Here is an 18,273-nt window from a genome sequence, read left to right as displayed (position 1 = left end):
CCAGCTCTCACATGACTCGCGCCGTATCATCCAAGTCTCTTGTATCCAGTCGTACACTCGCTACTTCACAAACACCTGCATTTTGTGTAAAACCTTTCCGTTTCCTCTTGTGCTCGCTTGTCCTCAGAGTGGCACTCCTGCCTGTTTTACCGTAAATCTATGTGTAGAGTCGTGTTGATATAGTTTTGCTGTTGTTGAACATTTCACTTCAATTAATCAAGACTTTTCTCAGTTTTGTAAAATTCCCCTGTTCACCGTGGAGGCGCGAGAGAAAAAAATGTTTTCTTCAAGAACTCAGTGTAACACGGGGTGAGTAACGGATAGAAAAGCTCATTCTGAGGAGTAATCAGCTGAAATAATTACAAATGCAGGTGTTGTTCCTTTCTCTCATTTGCACAACAAACGATCTCTTCTCTATATTCTATAAACCGCTCTGTTGTGCCGGCACAGTACGCATCACAGACATGTAATCGTGAGCACACTGTACGTGATGCGACAGGTCTGCGGGTGAAGCACTGACCTGGTGATCTCTCGCCCCTCTGGTCCGACCAGGTACTGCACCATCCACTGGCACGCCTCGCAGCTCTTAGACAGCAGCACCTCCACCGTCGCCATCCACTCCTCCGTGTCCACCCTGCAGGAGAGACGCAGACGAGTGCTGCGTTCATGTGGCGTCGGAACAATCGGGGAAAACGTGTTCCAGACGCCCCTTTAAGTCTGAACTAGAACGCTGGCACGCGACTTGCTGAGCCAAGTGATCTTAGGGAATAAATGCTCTTTGTTGTATTCTAACGTGATGTTTTAAACATTTAAGCTTCCATGTTGTTTTGACTCAGAGCTCATGAACTCCCCGGCTCTGGAATCGTCCGAGCAGCCCGTGAAGGCACCACGAACGGCGGTAGAACACGGATGCTCGTGATGAGGGACGTTGACCGTCGACAGGATGTATGCGCGTACGTACCGGAGCTTCTTTTTGGTGTGCAGGTAGGTGTGAAAGAGAAAGTGGACAGCCAGCTGAAGACTCTCTTTGGCCATCGGCTGGTAGTCTTGGTGCTTCAGCTTTGTCTGTAACACACACACACAATAAACCACATTTGTCGTTTATCAGTAAACAAAGCGAGCCAGAAGTGGACTCTTCACCACTACTCAAACAGTAGAAGCACATACTGCGTTGACGGAGGCCAGGGAGAGGGTGAAGTTGAAGTAGTCGCTGTTGTAGACGTCTCGGTTCCTCATGAACTTGAGATTCTCGTCTCTCACCATCTGACGGAAACACAAACGGAGACGTTCACGTTACGCTGGCTGCGATGAGCTTCTTCCTCCTCGTCGCCGCTCGACTCTTCTCTAACCTGATAGATGCTGGCGGGCATCTTCTCCACAAACAGACCCTTCTTCTCTCCCTTGCGGACCAGGCGGGTGAGGAGGGTGAGGCGGTCGTTGTTGGCCCTCGGGGGCCGAGGAGAGGACTGAGGGGAGACGTCAGGAGAGGACGGGGCAGACCTGGGAAACAAATAGAGACGCGTGTTTACTGATGAAAGGGTTCACGGGGACGACCCTGCATACCGATTGTGACAGCAGCCGTGTTTACAGTGAACTTTACAAATCATTTTCATTTTGAAAATGTCGCAAAAAAGAAATGTGAATAAACTGAGTAGTTTAGTCAGAGGCCGGTGCTACAGGCTCATGTTAGGAATGTCTGTAATCTGCCAGGAAACAGCAGAAGAAGAAGTAGAGCCTTGGCCGATGCACGAGAGACGAATGGAGCGATGTCTTCATGGATTTGTATATATTACGTTTAGAGGTTCACTCACAGAGTCAGGTCCTCGGCCTCCTGCCTCATGATGCTGACTCGGCTCTTTTTGGGCAGCACGGGCGAGTTCTGGTCGCTGATCTTCTGATAGAACAACATGTAGGCGTTCCAGTACCTCCTCCGCACGTCGGGGTAAGGGTTGGCTGCACACACACACACACACACATCAAGGTGACTACGTGTTTGCATGAGGAAGCGGTACGTGTGCAGAGTGTCACATATTTAAACTTCACTTTAAAAAGGTGCAACATTTGAGATATGGTCAAAACTTTGGTTTAAAACCAACTGAATGCGCTCGCCCCGGACCGTCCCGTCTTGTAATACCACTTGTGCCTCTAGAGGCGATAGCGAGTCATGAAAATGAATATTCATGAATGTTTCTGATGTCATTTCCAACAAGCAGAGTATTCTTATGTCTTAAAACATGTCTCAGTGGGATCTTCATGTTCTTGTGACATAGACGTCGGAGTTTATGCATTTGACTTACATTGGTCGTAAACCTTGGGACGGTACTCTCCACCAAAGCACTCGTACTCCAGAGTTTCGTCGTTCATGTCGAACTCCTCCACCACGTTGTCGTTGAACTTGTACCAACGTCCCCGAGCGCTGCCACCACTAAGAGACGAGGACAAACGGAGGCGGAGGAAAACGTCACATTGGAGTCAGATTCATCACAATTGTGCAGATTCAGAACCGGGAACTTCAGCACATGAGTAATAAACCAACAGGAACATAAAACTCAAGAAAGGTTTACGTACTAAAACATGCACACAATGCTCGGACTCTGTTTGCAGTCAGAAGTATTTCTCCCACAAGACTTCTGCTTCACAGTGAAGCCTGACATGACATGTGGTAGAGCCATGTGTGCACACCTGGTCCACATACTGCAGTACAGGGTGAGGTGTCCACCTTGAAGTGAAACCAGCATGTCAGGTGACGACAGACTTCAGAATGTGTCAGCGTTTCTGTAAAGACATCAACGTCCTGAGAACAAGCCGTCTGTGTCGTGGTATTGAGCGGGTTTAGGATATTCGCTCCTGTGGTCTCTTTGCGTTCCACTTCTTCTCCAGCGAGCTATCCTGCCTTCCAGAGCCAGACATGTGGAGACGCTTCCAGCCTAAACCAGGACAGCCCAAAGTCTGACGCTGCCCAGAGGAGCTCCTCTGAAACCCGCCTGGAAAACTAAAGCAGCAGATTAACGTGCTGCACTAAGTTTGAACGGGAGCCGTAAAATACGATGCAGCACGAAACTGACGAGCAAATGAAACAGTCAATGAGTTTGATTTTTCAGTTCTGTTCATAACTAACAAATATTTATAATTTTCTGAATTTTAATCCTTTAAATGCCAATTACTTCACATTAAGCAGCAGTTGTTTTTAATGTCTAAGACCTCACACTCTTGTCAAATGTATGCCATAACCAAAGTGGTTGAACAATCCCAAAGCACGTCTCTTACCGTCTGTCTTTAATGAAGGAGTAATAGTGACCGGCGTGGGCCTGGCCACTGTGCACGACGACTCCCACCAGTTCGTAGTTCTCGGAGATGGTGACTTTCTTCCTGGGCGATCCTCCCGAGGTCCCGTCGCCTCGCCCCTCGCCGCCCTCACCGCTGCAGTCCTGACGGGCCATTCCAGAGACGGTGTAGGGCTCCATGTTCAACACCCAGGGGAACTGTGCACCAACGACAACAACAACAACAGAGTCCACACCGATCAGACTCCTGGGACTTGAGACGGTGTATCGTAGTGACTCAACATTTGTGATTGTAGGATGAGAAATGCGTTGCGTACCCGGATCTGTTCGTCATATTTGATGGAGCGTCCGCTCTCCCAGTCGAAGCCGAAGCGCATGAGGTGAATGCAGAGGACGCTGGGCAGGGATTTGATGCACGTCCTCTTCACGGTGGTTCTCTGATGAAGGAACGTACACATGAGCGAGGCGTGACATCAGTGCAGCAGAATGAAAGCGCGCAGAGCCATTTACACACCTTGTCCTTGCACTTCTCACAGTAGTAGGCGTTGCTGCCCTCCAGCACCTCTCCCCTCACAAACTGGTCCAATGAGATCTCTAAGCTTTGGCAAGATGTCACTCCGAGGTTCAGCGCCATGAAGGTTTCTTCACGCTCGTACCTGTGTGTGACGACAAAAAGACGACGAAAGGTCAAACATCACCTGTGACGAGTCTCAAAAATGGAAACGAGCGTCGTGAATGTTCTCGCTCACCGGTGAGGACAGTCTTTACAAATCTTCTGGTCGGAGAAGATTCCCTGAAAGGTGTTTTTGAAGATCTGTTCTCGGCCCATTTTCTGCTTGGAAAGGAGTCTCATCGTTAATATAGATCATCACAACCAATCAGGTTGGAGAAGAACTTATCTTTCTCTTTTTGTTCTCTTTGTAATTGGTCCTTACTTTGAGATGTTCGTCAAGCTGATCCACCAGACTGGTGAAGAACTCGTACGCATCCTGCTGCTCTCTTACGTACAACTCCTTGTTCCACATCTTGAAGATCTGCAGCAGACGGAACACATGTGCACATAAATATTATCCAGTATTTCCCACAAAATAACTTCTCCTGGTGGCCAGTAATCCTACACACCAAGGCAAAGCTGTGTGACGGTACTACTGTGGGATTTGTTGAAAATTAACATAAAATACAAATGTTTCAAAAGTGTCATTTTATTTCTGAACTTGGCAAGTTTCTCAGAAACAGGAAGCGGCTCGCCGACCAATATCATTGACGTCAGGCAGCATTTCTGTTTCTTAACAACGTGTTATTCTAAAAGTCACTGAGAATTGAGAAACACTAAAACCTTTTTCTGTGTATTTGTGCAAGTTCAGCACAAATAAATGTTACATTTTACATGAATGCAATCGGTTGATATAACGTTTTAAAAACTTTATGATCTTACACACGTTACTCTGTCAGAAGAAAGACTTTCACCTTTAATTGTTCGGTGATAAACTAAACTGACTCAAGTCGCAGTTTAACTGAAGATAAATCTTCACAGCAAGAAGAAACCTGACGGTAAGAACCTGCTCAGAGATTTCTTCGATGTTGCAGACAATGACAGCATCATTATAGAGGCGGTGGACTTTTTGTTTTGTCGCCTGCAGAGAGGAAGACGCTGCCAAGACTTGAATTAAATGTATTTTAATAAATATCGAGCTTTTTCCTGAATAAGTCACCAAAGTTGTCGCTGGTAGTCGACTCTGAGGTCTTTGAACCAACAACAATACTACTTGGAAACACGAGGAGGAGAAAAGTTGCCACTTTAACAAACACACTTGTGCATTAACAGTTGAAGTTGAACGGTTGCGTCGGAGCACGCCGAGCGGTCCGTTACCTTCCAGAAGTTCTCAGGTATGTAGTACTGCAGTTTGCTCTCCATCAGGTGGCCGAACAGAGACTGGACCTGGTAGAAGACGCTCTCCTCTGGCTGGTCCGTGTCGTCCTCGATGGACAGGAAAGCCTTCAAACCAAAACACACACACACACACACACACACTCGCTGATACCGGACGACTCTGTGAACGCAGGAGGTGACTAAGACGACCGGTGCGTACCTCTGGGAGGCCGGGCTGCATGTAGAGCTGCTGAAACACAGCGTTCATGTAACACGTGGCTCCGCCGTTCTTCAACCCAACGAAACCTGAGACGGACCGGCTCTCTACGGGGGGAAGGTACTGAGACACACACACACACACACACACACACACACACACACGGTTTGATTCACATTTAAACTACCGTCCAACCCACAAACATTAGAGGAAACCATGTGATTTCAATGAGTGTCTTACATCGAACTCCTTGCAGAGGGAAGAGTCGGACTGGTGGTGCATGGACATGAGCTCTCTGGTGATCAGCCGGAGGTTGGCCAGAGAGCTGTCTGCGAGCATCACCAGCACCTCGTAGGCCGCCAGCCGGCTGCTGGCTGTGCTGCACCTGAACACACCACGACACGGCGTTAACGTGGCGGCGTAGCAATGTTTGAAATGGTCCAATGCACAGTAGGAAAGATTAGCTGTGAGGGAGGGAGAGGACTAACGTGTCGTACTTTGGGTGGAAGTCGTGGCTGGGGGCCGGGGAGGGCGTCGGGTTGGAACTGTTGATGATGATGCGCGACGCTCGAAACAGGAAGTCGTCCAACAACTGCTGGATCAGAGAGGCACCTGGAGAAAAGAGTTAAGCATCCTCGCATCACATTTGACAGAGTAACAGGACACATGGAAGGTGATAAAATACACAATCAGATTCCCGATGGGGATTATTAGCAGGTTTAATATTTTAAAACACATTTTGAAATAAAGAACGTGCAAATGCGAACACATTAGAAAACTTCTCTGGATCGGATTGAGGTATCCAAAAGCAGGGGAGAGTAATTAAGTTGTGTTACTTTAACATTGTGACACTCGGACTACACAATTGGTCCATTTAAACTCTTAAAGCAACCCTCCCAACCCCGTCATCTCCCGTAACTTCCTGAACTGGTTGAATGGCTGCGATACGTTTCCCTCGCGTGCTCACCGAGATGCTCCTTCTCGTTGCCGCAGAGTGAGAGCAACGTCTTGATGAGCCGGAGGTGTCCTGCCAGGAGGATGTTGTCCGCCTCGCTGGTCTCCATCTCAGAGCTCCAACTGGGCTCGAAGTTGTCGAGCCAAGAGATCTCGTCCTCCAGCATCGCGGCTGAGCTGACTTTCAACACCTCCATCTCCGACGCTGGAGGAGGCGAAGAGAGAGAACACAAGAAAAAGAGATTTTACTTTGTATTCAATCTATTCCTACATCTGGGACAATTCTTCATATCTAGGTGTTGAATCTTACTGGTTAGGTCGTCCAGAAGCTGACATCTTAGGTCAAAGTACTCGGTGCATTGAGACAGCAACCTGAGAGGAAAGGCATCATCAACACCAGAGCTTTGCTAAAGTTTCAGACACGTGTGTGTCTCTTTCTGAAGTACCTCTGGTTGACCCCTCTCATGATGGAGGTAGGACTCCACAGCGGCAGCTGGGCAGTGAGGACGACTGAGATGAGGAACAAGTTGGGCTTCTGGACTTCGGCGAAGGCCGACGTGTCCGTCTGGCTCAGAGTGTAGAGCTGATCACAAGCCACCCGGCGGATCTGAAGAGAGGAAGGGACAGAGGACGCAGCTGTAAACGCACACTGCAATGTTGGGGAAGGATTTCTACTGTGATGTTAAACCCTCTGAACACATACAACCGCTGGCTGGATTGAAAAAAAAGCATGTTTTCTTGAATCAATTGCCAAAACTACACCGTTTATCACAGCCAGAAGCTGTGTTACACCGCACACAAGACATGTTTGAGTTCTCTCTGCTTATAGACATGATTGTTCTGTTTCCACACAGGTGCAGGTCTTACATAATGCAGTAAGAAACGAGGCCGCAGGGAGTAAAATGTGACGGCAGCAAAAAATGCAACAAAAGCTGCTTTGGAGTTCAGAGGGTTAAACAAAAGGAGGGCGTTGTTTACCTCTCCGCTGGGAGATCCCAGCAGAACATCAATGATGAAATCGTTGACGGAGGGAAGGTTGTAAAAAGAACCTGAGGAGAGAAACCACCCACAGGGTTTAATTGCATGGCAGAAGTCTGCAGCAGTATCAGCTGCAGTATCATTACACGGAGGCCTAATGTGCAGTCGTCATCATAAGTGGTGTGTTTGCTCCTGCGTGAGTCTTACACAGCTGCTGGCAGCGCAGCTGCAGACAGGTGACCAGCAGCGACAGAGCCTCCCGGGCGATGATGGTATCTTTGACAGAAACGCACTGCTGTCTCACACATATCCCAGCATGCAACGCTGTTGGCGTGGTCTCCCCCTCACTGCTGGAGCTGCAGTTACTCCCTGCAGACAAAAAACAAAACAACATTTGATTTACTTTCGTTTCTTTAGCTTTTGTTTTGTGGAAACGGAAACGCTTCGACCATGAGCTGTTGGCAACATAAATGCAGATGAGGAATGAAGTTGTGCAGCATAATCACCACACACACACACACTGACTGATCAGCTTGTTGAGAATCAGAAGAGCTGGCACCCAGGACAGTGTTCAAACAGACATTAGTTTAAAACTCAAGGACCTTAAAGCACATTTAATCTCCAACGACTTGGAAGGAAACAAATAAGGACGATAAGTCCAAACCTTTCAATTAAAAAATGTTTCATTACCTAGAACATTACAAGCAACCAGGCGGCTTGATAACTATATAGTAGATATAAGAATCTAGGGTTTTTGGAGAAACTTACAAAAGCGTCCTAAACTACAATTTGAATATGATCCTGAACATTTCAGATGACAATGTTGTGTGTTTTGTGGAGCTCTGATTGATAGACTAGTGGTTCATTCTCAGCTAAAGGTCAATAGGAGAATGTTGAATATTATTAGGAGCCATTATCAAGGTATTGAAGCACCTCTGAACGCTGCCACATTAACATGGAAAGTGTGCTTCCTGTGTCACCTGTACTGCTGACTCTGGTGCGGACCCCCTGAGGCAGAAGGGAGCTGTGGGTCTCTCTGATTGGCTGCGGGCTGCCAACCAGATCCAACCGGCCTGCTGCAGCTGCCCAGGTCAGACGCATGAAACAGGCCACAGTGGACGTAAAGTCACCCACCTCCATGGTCTGGAAAAGAGGAGGTTGTACGTTTAAAGGATCAATCTGGGTGCTGAATGGACGGTGGGTTTCGTCACGGTCGCGCGTGTGTTTTACCTGAATAGCTACGCGGGCAGCCGGGACGATCTCCTCGACTCTGATGGAGGAGCGCTCAGACAGAGACATCTGCCTGTAGGACGACTTCTCTGGAGTTCCACAGAGAGACAGCTGTCGTCCGGCTCGTCCAGCGTTACGAAACGGACGAGACGACAGCGCCTCGTCCCTGATGACGTCATCGTCCAGCGCTGAAGGCATGCTCTGGCCAACCAGAAGAAACCTGCAAACACCAACAATTGAGTATGAAGTCTAATATCAACCCGTGTGTGTGTGTGTGTGTGTGTGTGTGTCATTCTGCACCTGGCCAACTGAAGGCAGATTGAGTAGACTCCTTGTCTGGTCTCGTAGTCCACCTCTGGTGGGATGGAATCTCTCTGCATGACGTTCACCACCAGACTGCAGAGGAAACACAGAGAGACTGTTGAGTGCTGTGTTGAATGTTTGTTTGTATTTTTACATTCAAAGCTTCTATTGAGGTTTTCAAACGAAGCTTTGAATGTCCATCACACTATTTATGACGTCATTGTAGTTGTGTGGTCACGTAAATGTAATTCATGGTGCTGTTAGATTGCTGCTCGATCAACACGTTAATACAGGAGCGTGTGGAGTTTTTTGACAGCAGTGAAGATGTTCTTTGAAAGGCTTAACGCCAACAAATATAGATTAAAGTAGATTATGTCATCAGATCAAACATCTATCAACTAGAAGAACTCGGAGAGGCCGCACAAAGCGGTCTGGAAAAAAAGATGCTGACTGTAGCGCTTTATCTACATACGCGCTGCCACACAGAAGAAAACACTGTCTTTACACCACCAGCATGATGTTAGGGTCGCCTGATCTTTATCTGCACGTGTGAAATGTCGGGTTTAAACAGAAGGAATAGATTTAAATGTCAACGTTACGAATGAAGCTTTGAAGTTTCAAACTATTCAGTGCAGCCCGACTACTGTCAGAACTAAAAGTACAAAAGCAAAGCAAGCACCACACAGTGACTTTTCTCTAACAGGTGTGCTGTTCTCTGTTACCTGAGGCCTCCTGCTTTAAGGAAGTTCTCACAGAAGGACTTGCTGCTGGTTTTCGCCATCTCATCGTCCGACGTGGGCATGAGCTTTGAACTCAACACCTGACACACAGAGAAGAAGATATGATACAGAAGTTCCAATCTACCTTTAAAGATTGGATCTAGATCCCGCGCGCGCACGCACGCGCACGCGCACACGCACACGCACACACACACACATGCGCGCACACACACACACACATGCGCGCACACACACGCGCACACACACACGCACACACACACACACCTCCAGGTTGTACAGCACTCTGAAGGTGGACATGCCCGGGGCCGAGGACCTGAAGAGGGACTCCAAGATGGAGGCCGCACTGGGCTGGTGCTGCTGCTTGGAGGACATAGACGGAGAACGAGAGCCTGTACCCTGGAACAGTGTCTTCTGTGGAACAGAGAGGGTTTAGAAAAACAATGGAGACAGATGAGAGAGAATGTGTGAACCACAGGACGAAGTTAAGACTTATTACAACACAATAAGCTAGAGAATGGAGAGCTTTAACGTTCAGGCACGGAAGTTCCCACGTGACCTGAACGCGTCGCTGACTGCTCTGACGTACCTGGTGGCTCCAGACGCTGGATTCTTTGGGAACAAAGTTGTCGAGAGCGTCCTGCACTTCTGGATCTGTTGGAATCAGCAGCAGCAGCTTCCTCACGCGGAGGGTGATCCTGGAAACAACATCCTGAATGAGGATATGAAGTCCTTTCTTTGTTGTTGTTAACAAGGTGTATGTAAAGCCCCTTTCCCACTAGACAGGAAACCCACCAACACCCGCGAATATCTGGCTATTGTTTTTAGTGGGAAAGGTTACAAACGACAAATTTCTCTGCAGTGGTCACATTATTTATCTGCTCCAACTCCGAAAGGCAGGGATAGAAACATGAGAGCCGGATACGCTAATGTGTATGTGGCGCCCGTAAGTGAATACATAATAAACAAATTCAACAGGGATTTGGACAATTATTATAATTAAGACGTGCAAAACATACAATTAATATGCTCTCCTCAAAGCCACCAGACTCCAATCAGACAACATTCATTTCACCTCAATGATCATCGAAACACACTTCCATCAAACTCGACAGAAACTAAATCAAACTCATCAGAACCCTCCGTTAGTCTTCCAACTGTTCCAATCACCAACAACTCTGGTTTGAGAGACTGAATAATAAAATATCTGAAGAACAAGTAACCACCAAAACCTTTTCCCTGCTGTCCGTCGTGTTCAACGTCCAGCGTGACGCAGTCGCGTTTAAAAAAACCTGCATATTTACTCGCTCATTTTGATTTAACTTAGAGCCGTTCCATCTTACCGGGTTTCATCGAGGTTAGCCAGCTGGTAAAGCATCTCAAACACGTTACACACCAAAGCCATCACCACACCGGGCAGAGACTTCTCCTGGAGACAGACGAACACAGACGCAGCGTGAGCTTCAGTATGTCCAGTTATCTTCCAGTGCACAGTCATGTCGGCGCTGCTACCTGCTCCAAGGCGTAGGCAGAGTTGAAGACGGCGGAGCTGGAACTGCTGGAGGCCGAGGCCGAGGACTCGGAGCTGCCGGAGGGAGTGCCGGTGCCCGAGCTCTTCACGGTCAGGGTCTGCTCGTCGCTGAAGCCGAGCTGGGAGAGCAGCTTCTGGTCCCGGTTCATGGTCATCTGAAACATGGTGGAGGGAGCAGAGGGGGGGCGGAGTGAGGCTGCGCTTCTGTGCATCGATTTGTAGTTTGTAACACATGATTAACAGAGGAGTAAAATACTTTGATGAGGGAGTAACGGGTACAATCTTATTGTTTCAAAACAAAAGAGCAACAAGAGTCCCCGTCACTTAGAGTAATCAACACTTACCACACTGTCATTGGCAAAGATCTGGACATTATCCACCGGACAGCTCAAGTGCTCCGATATCTTCCACCGGATACTTCCTATTGTCTCATTACTGTGGGTCTGCAGGACGCACACGCACACACACACACACACACACACAGGTTATTTCCTCTGTAGATGTTACTCCACGTGATGAAGGGTTTATCACAGGTGCACTCGTAAAAGTCTTACCTCTAAGGTGAAAGTGTCTTTGGTTGACTCGTAGGTGATGTGAAGAGTGACGGGGTGTCCGTTGTACGAGGCCCCGTGAGGTAGAATAGTGCGAGGAACAGAGTACAAATCCTACACAGAAAGAAATATATATAAAAAAAAAAATGCAAAAATAAAACCCACAAAATAATCGACCGTTCTTTCAAGGCTTTCTCCGTCTTATTCTATTTGAGCTTGCTTGTATTCTATATTGTCTTGGGTGTTAATGGCTGTTTTTAAATTGTAGTTAAAAGTCCTTTTATTAAGATATATTTCTGTCTTCTGATGTTTTGTGTAACGTGCTTTGAATTGCCTCGTTGCTGGAAGGTGCTACATAAATAAAGTTGCCTTCAGGGTCTATGTTTAGACTTATTACACCCATGGTTAAATGTATGGCATACGCAGTAACACAGACAAAATAAGGTGTGAAGTGAAGAAGACCTACCTCTATAGTGATGACGTAGCGTTCAGCCAGTAGCAGCAGTCTTTCGATTATCACCAGCTTGGTGGATCTACAGATGACCAAAGAGTTTCAACATGACGGAAAAACAACATGTTTCTACTTGTGTGTGTGTTTTTTAGTACCGGTACTTCTTTTAGTGACGAGGAAAACGTGTTTACTAACTACGGTATGTTCTTACCCAAACCCCCCTCTGTACCTGGATGGTGACTGTACAGATGTGGCCACGGTCGGCATGGCGGTGGCAGTCAGCATCTTGGTGGCCCTCGTAACAGCGTGGGTCAAAGTAGGACCCCCGAGGGCCGAGCTGGCTGCCTGAGAGCAGCGGAGACACAAATGAGTGTTCGGGTACAAATCTCTCCTACGAGCAAACACATTCCGCTCCTCTTCTTACCTCCAGTCGCTTGTAACAATCAGCGATGAACTTCTTGTGCAAAGACACAGAATCCTGTAAGGAGGTCATCATTTAATCAATCATTTAATGCGTGGTTCCAAGATTCAAAGATTCACTCTGGAATAACTCAATCATATTCAGTATTTGTTCTTTTCTTGTTAACTTAACTACTTTCCAGACAATACTCCTATGAATCACTTTATTCATATTTAAAACAAGCCGGCAGCATCTTAAAGGGACAGCGTTCAGATTTAGGTCACATGAGTGTTCACTATGTTTAGGATATTTTCACCGCTTCCCCTCTCCGTCCGACGGGGAACTGTCGTCTACGTTCACCAGACTCCATTCACTAAAACAGTGATTTTACACAACACGGGAGTTGCTGCCTCCATCGGTCAGTTTGTGAGACTTTGGTGATTACAAACTCTTTAACACCAAAGTCACACAATAACAAACAAATAGACCGACAGAGGCAGAAGCTCTGCGAGAGGTAAAGTTACTGTTTTTATCAAAGCAGTCAGACTTTGAAGAGAGCAAAGATAACGGCTTCAGTTCCCCGTTGTCTAACTCCAACCTTATATATAGTGTTCACACAAACTGATTTATCTTTTTCAAGTTCTTAAAATACGTCCACAGCGGTACATTGCTTTGCTCCCGTGCTGCTCCGTTTCTCCAAACTCCATCTACTGAAGTCAAGCACTGACTGCTAGAAGAGTGAGCCACAGGGAAATGTGCACACACACACTGACCTTCTTCATCTTGGGATTGAGGTTAGTGTAGCTGTATGTGATAATGAGCTGGATAGCCTCGTTGGCTATCTCTTCATCAGGGGTTTCCATGGCGATGCGCCAGATAAAATCCATCCCAGCCAGGTCGAGGCGCTCCACACACTGAAATCAGGACACGTCGCACATTAAATACAAATGTAATCAAGGTGTGTTTTACTTTTATAAAGGTGCGAGCGAGGACTGACCAGCTGAGTTCCCTGGCGTTTGAGGCGATGGTCGCACAGATTAACGTTCTCGAAGAAGGTCTTAAACAGATTGAAACCTGGGGAAACGCATAAAAACATGTTGCATCACAAACACGACGGGCTGCAACGCTGTTGACGGTGCATCTCTCTGAAGCGCCCCTCACCGTTCATGGTGATCTCGTAGGGCTCCAGTTTCAGGATCTTCTCCTTGAAGAGCTGCTGCTGAACGTCACTCTCGAGGTCGTGTTGTCCTTTAGTGAACCACTCGAAACACGACTGCACACATGGAAACACACACATGGAAACACACACACGGAAACACACACCATGTTTACTGGACCGAGTCTCTCAGAGGGAAATCTGAAAGTCATCTATTTCCCTTTGGTTAAAAAGGTTGGTGTACCTGTACGCATGTTCGTGTACCTGTACGCATGTTCGTGTACCTGTACGCATGTCGGTGTACCTGTACGCATGTTGGTGTACCTGTACGCATGTTCATGTACCTGTACCTATGTTCCTGTACCTGTACGCATGTTGGTGTACCTGTACGCATGTTGGTGTACCTGAACATGTGTTCGTGTACCTGTACGCATGTTGGTGTACCTGTACGCATGTTGGTGTACCTGTACCTATGTTCCTGTACCTGTACGCATGTCGGTGTACCTGTACGCATGTCGGTGTACCTGTACGCATGTTCATGTACCTGTACCTATGTTCCTGTACCTGTACGCATGTTGGTGTACCTGTACGCATGTTGGTGTACCTGAACATGTGTTCGTGTACCTGTACGCATGTTGGTGTACCTGTACGCATGTTGGTGTACCTGTACGCATGTCGGTGTACCTGTACGCATGTTGGTGTACCTGTACGCATGTTCATGTACCTGTACCTATGTTCCTGTACCTGTACGCATGTTGGTGTACGCATGTTGGTGTACCTGTACGCATGTCGGTGTACCTGTACGCATGTTGGTGTACCTGTATGCATGTTCATGTACCTGTACCTATGTTCCTGTACCTGTACGCATGTTGGTGTACGCATGTTGGTGTACCTGTACGCATGTTGGTGTACCTGAACATGTGTTCGTGTACCTGTACGCATGTTGGTGTACCTGAACATGTGTTCGTGTACCTGTACGCATGTTGGTGTACCTGTACGCATGTTGGTGTACCTGTACGCATGTTCATGTACCTGTACCTATGTTCCTGTACCTGTACGCATGTTGGTGTACGCATGTTGGTGTACCTGTACGCATGTCGGTGTACCTGTACGCATGTTGGTGTACCTGTATGCATGTTCATGTACCTGTACCTATGTTCCTGTACCTGTACGCATGTTGGTGTACGCATGTTGGTGTACCTGTACGCATGTTGGTGTACCTGAACATGTGTTCGTGTACCTGTACGCATGTTCGTGTACCTGTACGCATGTTCGTGTACCTGTACGCATGTTCGTGTACCTGTACGCATGTTCGTGTACCTGTACGCATGTTCGTGTACCTGTACGCATGTTCATGTACCTGATCGCATGTTCATGTACCTGTGCGCATGTTCATGTACCTGATCGCATGTTCGTGTACCTGATCGCATGTTCGTGTACCTGTACGCATGTCGGTGTACCTGTACGCATGTTGGTGTACCTGTATGCATGTTCATGTACCTGTACCTATGTTCCTGTACCTGTACGCATGTTGGTGTACGCATGTTGGTGTACCTGTACGCATGTTGGTGTACCTGAACATGTGTTCGTGTACCTGTACGCATGTTCGTGTACCTGTACGCATGTTCGTGTACCTGTACGCATGTTCGTGTACCTGTACGCATGTTCGTGTACCTGATCGCATGTTCATGTACCTGTACGCATGTTCGTGTACCTGTGCGCATGTTCATGTACCTGATCGCATGTTCATGTACCTGTACGCATGTTCGTGTACCTGTGCGCATGTTCATGTACCTGATCGCATGTTCATGTACCTGATCGCATGTTCATGTACCTGATCGCATGTTCATGTACCTGATCGCATGTTCATGTACCTGATCGCATGTTCATGTACCTGATCGCATGTTCATGTACCTGTGCGCATGTTCATGTACCTGATCGCATGTTCATGTACCTGATCGCATGTTCATGTACCTGATCGCATGTTCATGTACCTGATCGCATGTTCATGTACCTGATCGCATGTTCATGTACCTGATCGCATGTTCATGTACCTGATCGCATGTTCATGTACCTGATCGCATGTTCATGTACCTGATCGCATGTTCATGTACCTGATCGCATGTTCATGTACCTGATCGCATGTTCATGTACCTGATCGCATGTTCATGTACCTGATCGCATGTTCATGTAGCTGATCGCATGTTCATGTACCTGATCGCATGTTCATGTACCTGATCGCATGTTCATGTACCTGATCGCATGTTCATGTAGCTGATCGCATGTTCGTGTACCTGATCGCATGTTCATGTACCTGTACGCATGTTCGTGTACCTGCCTTAAACACTGCTCTAAAATCAAAAAGAGAGTGGAGTGAACAGCTCATGTTTGCAGTGCCTTTGTCATCCAGAGAAAAAAGTGTTTGCAAACAAGGACGAGCATCGATTTGCATAACTGTCTTCATACCTCACGGTCGAGCTCACAGACGTCCGGCCCCGACACCAGACACTCCCAGAGCTCCTTGGCCCTGTTCCAGACCAGGTAGAGGCTGGCCTCCTGCAGGAAGAAGGCCAGGAAGCGCAGGTGGCTGTCCAGATACTGAAGAGATGGAGAAACACACACGTCATCATCACCCTCACACACACAGTCATACGCTGAGCTGCTCAAGCTTGATTACTTCCTCTGAAAACATTCCAGCTCAGACGACATTACTCATAATCAATGTCACATCATGAATTGTATTATAAATCATTTGCAATATAGTTCCATATAAGTAAGGATGATTAGAAAATTACACGGGAAATATAATTATAAAACTAAAATATAGTCCTGACTCCTGTAATTCAATTTTCAGGGATATTTCGGATGTTTCGAAGCATTAAAACATTCTAAATATAGCGTTCACTTAAACCGATAGACATTCTTTCACGTCCACAGCAGAACATCACTCTGCTCCCGTGCTGGTTCACCTGTCTGTTTCTATGAACTCATCGACTGTAGTAGAACCCTGACTGTGGAGGAGAACCTCGTACAAACACACTTCTAGAAGTCCACATTGTCCCTTAACTAAGATGAGCTGATGAGAGACATTTGGGGACGTGGACAAACCTCCTGGTAGGTGTATCGCCCGTCCACCAGAGTGGAGCCCGAGAGGCCGTTATTCCCTGCAGCGGCCACAGCCAGTCGATGGCAGCACACGAGGGATCCCGTGATCAGTTTCACGATCTCAAAGTTCTTCTTCAAGTCCTGGATGATGCTCTGTGGGGTTAGAGGAAGGTAGAAGTTATCATGGCAACATGGCACCGACCGTATCATGGATTTTGCTGATGCACTAGCTCGTGCGTCTGTGTTACCTTGTCTTGTTTCTGATAGGTCTGCTTGATGAAAGAACGAGTGATCTCGTGCAGCTGACGGAGAGCAGGAACAACCCAGACCGCCTGAGGACTGCTCTGCTGAGAAGCCTGTTGACACACACACACACACACACACACACACACGATAATGACATCCATTAAAGCAGAATGAGCACACAAACGCGTGCTCATCAGATTTTGTAATTAGATTGCTTTGTCATCACAGACCCACTCATTTTTGCAGTTGTGTAAACATGAGAAAGAACAAGCAGAGCCTGGGATGTAAAACATTGGATCAAGACTTTGACTGTTGAAAAGAGAGGTCAGGTGTTTTTAAATGCTTTTGCATGAGGATCGTCTCCATAGTCTGTGTTTCACTACAGTAGATGTTTGGAGAAGCAGCAAAGTAATGTACTGCGGTGGACGGGGGCAGCAAGACATATTTTAGACCCCGCCAAAAAATCAATATCAAGTGTACGCCATTTTAAGAACATGTTCATCCTTAAACTTGCCGTCAAACAGCCTTTTCTAAAGGGGAGCTGAAGTAGTTATAACCCTCTATGCTCTAAACTATCCTGTTAAAATATGCTGAAGATTAAGTTTGTCCTCCAAATCAAATATCAAACATGTCCTTTTATAAATCCGAGGCTCTGATTAGGTTCCTCTCTGCATGAGTAAATGTGTTTGCACTTCCACCAAAGCTGACCATTCATCCAGCAGCTAAAATCACTCATTTAATGCCGCCAGCTCTCCCCCAGGACCCGATCAACACCGCTGTGTAACCGCTGTGTAACCCATTAGTCAGTGCCAACGAAGCCCTCTCAGCGAAGCAAGCAGAAGATTAACACACACACCTGGTTTAACTACCTCTCGTTACAATCAAGTGTGAAATTATCAACCGGTGAGCAGTGAAACCCCTTTGTGGTCAAGCGCCTTCCTCCACGATTGGTTGGTGAAATTGGACACAGATTGTTCATTGGAAGTATAAATGATACAGGCTTGTTCTCTTACTTTCAGCACAGAGTTAGCTTTCTTCTTGCCCCAAGTGCCAGCAAGAAATGAGCTTTGAGTGTCGCTGCCTTTACAGTCCTCCTGAGCGTGAGTCTAGAAACACACATTTCATTTGAGGGGCAGTTTGACTCTGAACACAGTTCACTTCTTTTCCTGTCTGTAAATATAAAACACACATTCCCTCCAACGGCTTTCACTCATTTCTATCCTTAATAATAAATCAATCAAGACGACTTTGTAACGCTTC

General features: G+C 47.0%; 1 protein-coding gene across 4 annotated transcripts in view; it reads right to left on the bottom strand.

The window, feature by feature from the left end:
• Positions 1-18,273, bottom strand: part of usp24 (ubiquitin specific peptidase 24) — a 37,260-nt gene that overhangs the window by 7,135 nt on the left and 11,852 nt on the right. The window contains exons 16-54 of one of the 4 annotated variants that reach the window (XM_079266727.1): positions 17,016-17,123; positions 16,771-16,920; positions 16,129-16,260; positions 13,668-13,779; positions 13,504-13,580; positions 13,280-13,420; positions 12,531-12,584; positions 12,318-12,451; positions 12,122-12,188; positions 11,659-11,769; positions 11,449-11,547; positions 11,086-11,259; positions 10,917-11,002; positions 10,163-10,271; positions 9,841-9,987; positions 9,559-9,656; positions 8,834-8,929; positions 8,534-8,753; positions 8,284-8,446; positions 7,511-7,672; positions 7,304-7,374; positions 6,772-6,932; positions 6,636-6,697; positions 6,339-6,530; positions 5,869-5,983; positions 5,612-5,756; positions 5,375-5,494; positions 5,155-5,280; positions 4,220-4,318; positions 4,034-4,119; positions 3,799-3,940; positions 3,602-3,721; positions 3,268-3,482; positions 2,298-2,425; positions 1,812-1,953; positions 1,350-1,500; positions 1,168-1,263; positions 962-1,065; positions 521-634 (exon numbers count right to left, since the gene is read on the bottom strand). In XM_079266727.1, the coding sequence (XP_079122853.1) occupies positions 521-634; positions 962-1,065; positions 1,168-1,263; positions 1,350-1,500; positions 1,812-1,953; positions 2,298-2,425; positions 3,268-3,482; positions 3,602-3,721; positions 3,799-3,940; positions 4,034-4,119; positions 4,220-4,318; positions 5,155-5,280; positions 5,375-5,494; positions 5,612-5,756; positions 5,869-5,983; positions 6,339-6,530; positions 6,636-6,697; positions 6,772-6,932; positions 7,304-7,374; positions 7,511-7,672; positions 8,284-8,446; positions 8,534-8,753; positions 8,834-8,929; positions 9,559-9,656; positions 9,841-9,987; positions 10,163-10,271; positions 10,917-11,002; positions 11,086-11,259; positions 11,449-11,547; positions 11,659-11,769; positions 12,122-12,188; positions 12,318-12,451; positions 12,531-12,584; positions 13,280-13,420; positions 13,504-13,580; positions 13,668-13,779; positions 16,129-16,260; positions 16,771-16,920; positions 17,016-17,123 (4,829 nt within the window). The remainder of the gene's footprint in view (positions 1-520; positions 635-961; positions 1,066-1,167; positions 1,264-1,349; positions 1,501-1,811; positions 1,954-2,297; positions 2,426-3,267; positions 3,483-3,601; positions 3,722-3,798; positions 3,941-4,033; positions 4,120-4,219; positions 4,319-5,154; positions 5,281-5,374; positions 5,495-5,611; positions 5,757-5,868; positions 5,984-6,338; positions 6,531-6,635; positions 6,698-6,771; positions 6,933-7,303; positions 7,375-7,510; positions 7,673-8,283; positions 8,447-8,533; positions 8,754-8,833; positions 8,930-9,558; positions 9,657-9,840; positions 9,988-10,162; positions 10,272-10,916; positions 11,003-11,085; positions 11,260-11,448; positions 11,548-11,658; positions 11,770-12,121; positions 12,189-12,317; positions 12,452-12,530; positions 12,585-13,279; positions 13,421-13,503; positions 13,581-13,667; positions 13,780-16,128; positions 16,261-16,770; positions 16,921-17,015; positions 17,124-18,273) is intronic. The other 3 variants (XM_079266728.1, XM_079266729.1, XM_079266730.1) reach the window with 3 other exon arrangements.

Source organism: Melanostigma gelatinosum, assembly GCF_949748355.1.
Source record: "Melanostigma gelatinosum genome assembly, chromosome: 4".
Taxonomy (NCBI): Eukaryota; Metazoa; Chordata; class Actinopteri; order Perciformes; family Zoarcidae; genus Melanostigma; species Melanostigma gelatinosum.
This window is presented reverse-complemented; position numbering and strand designations above follow the sequence as displayed.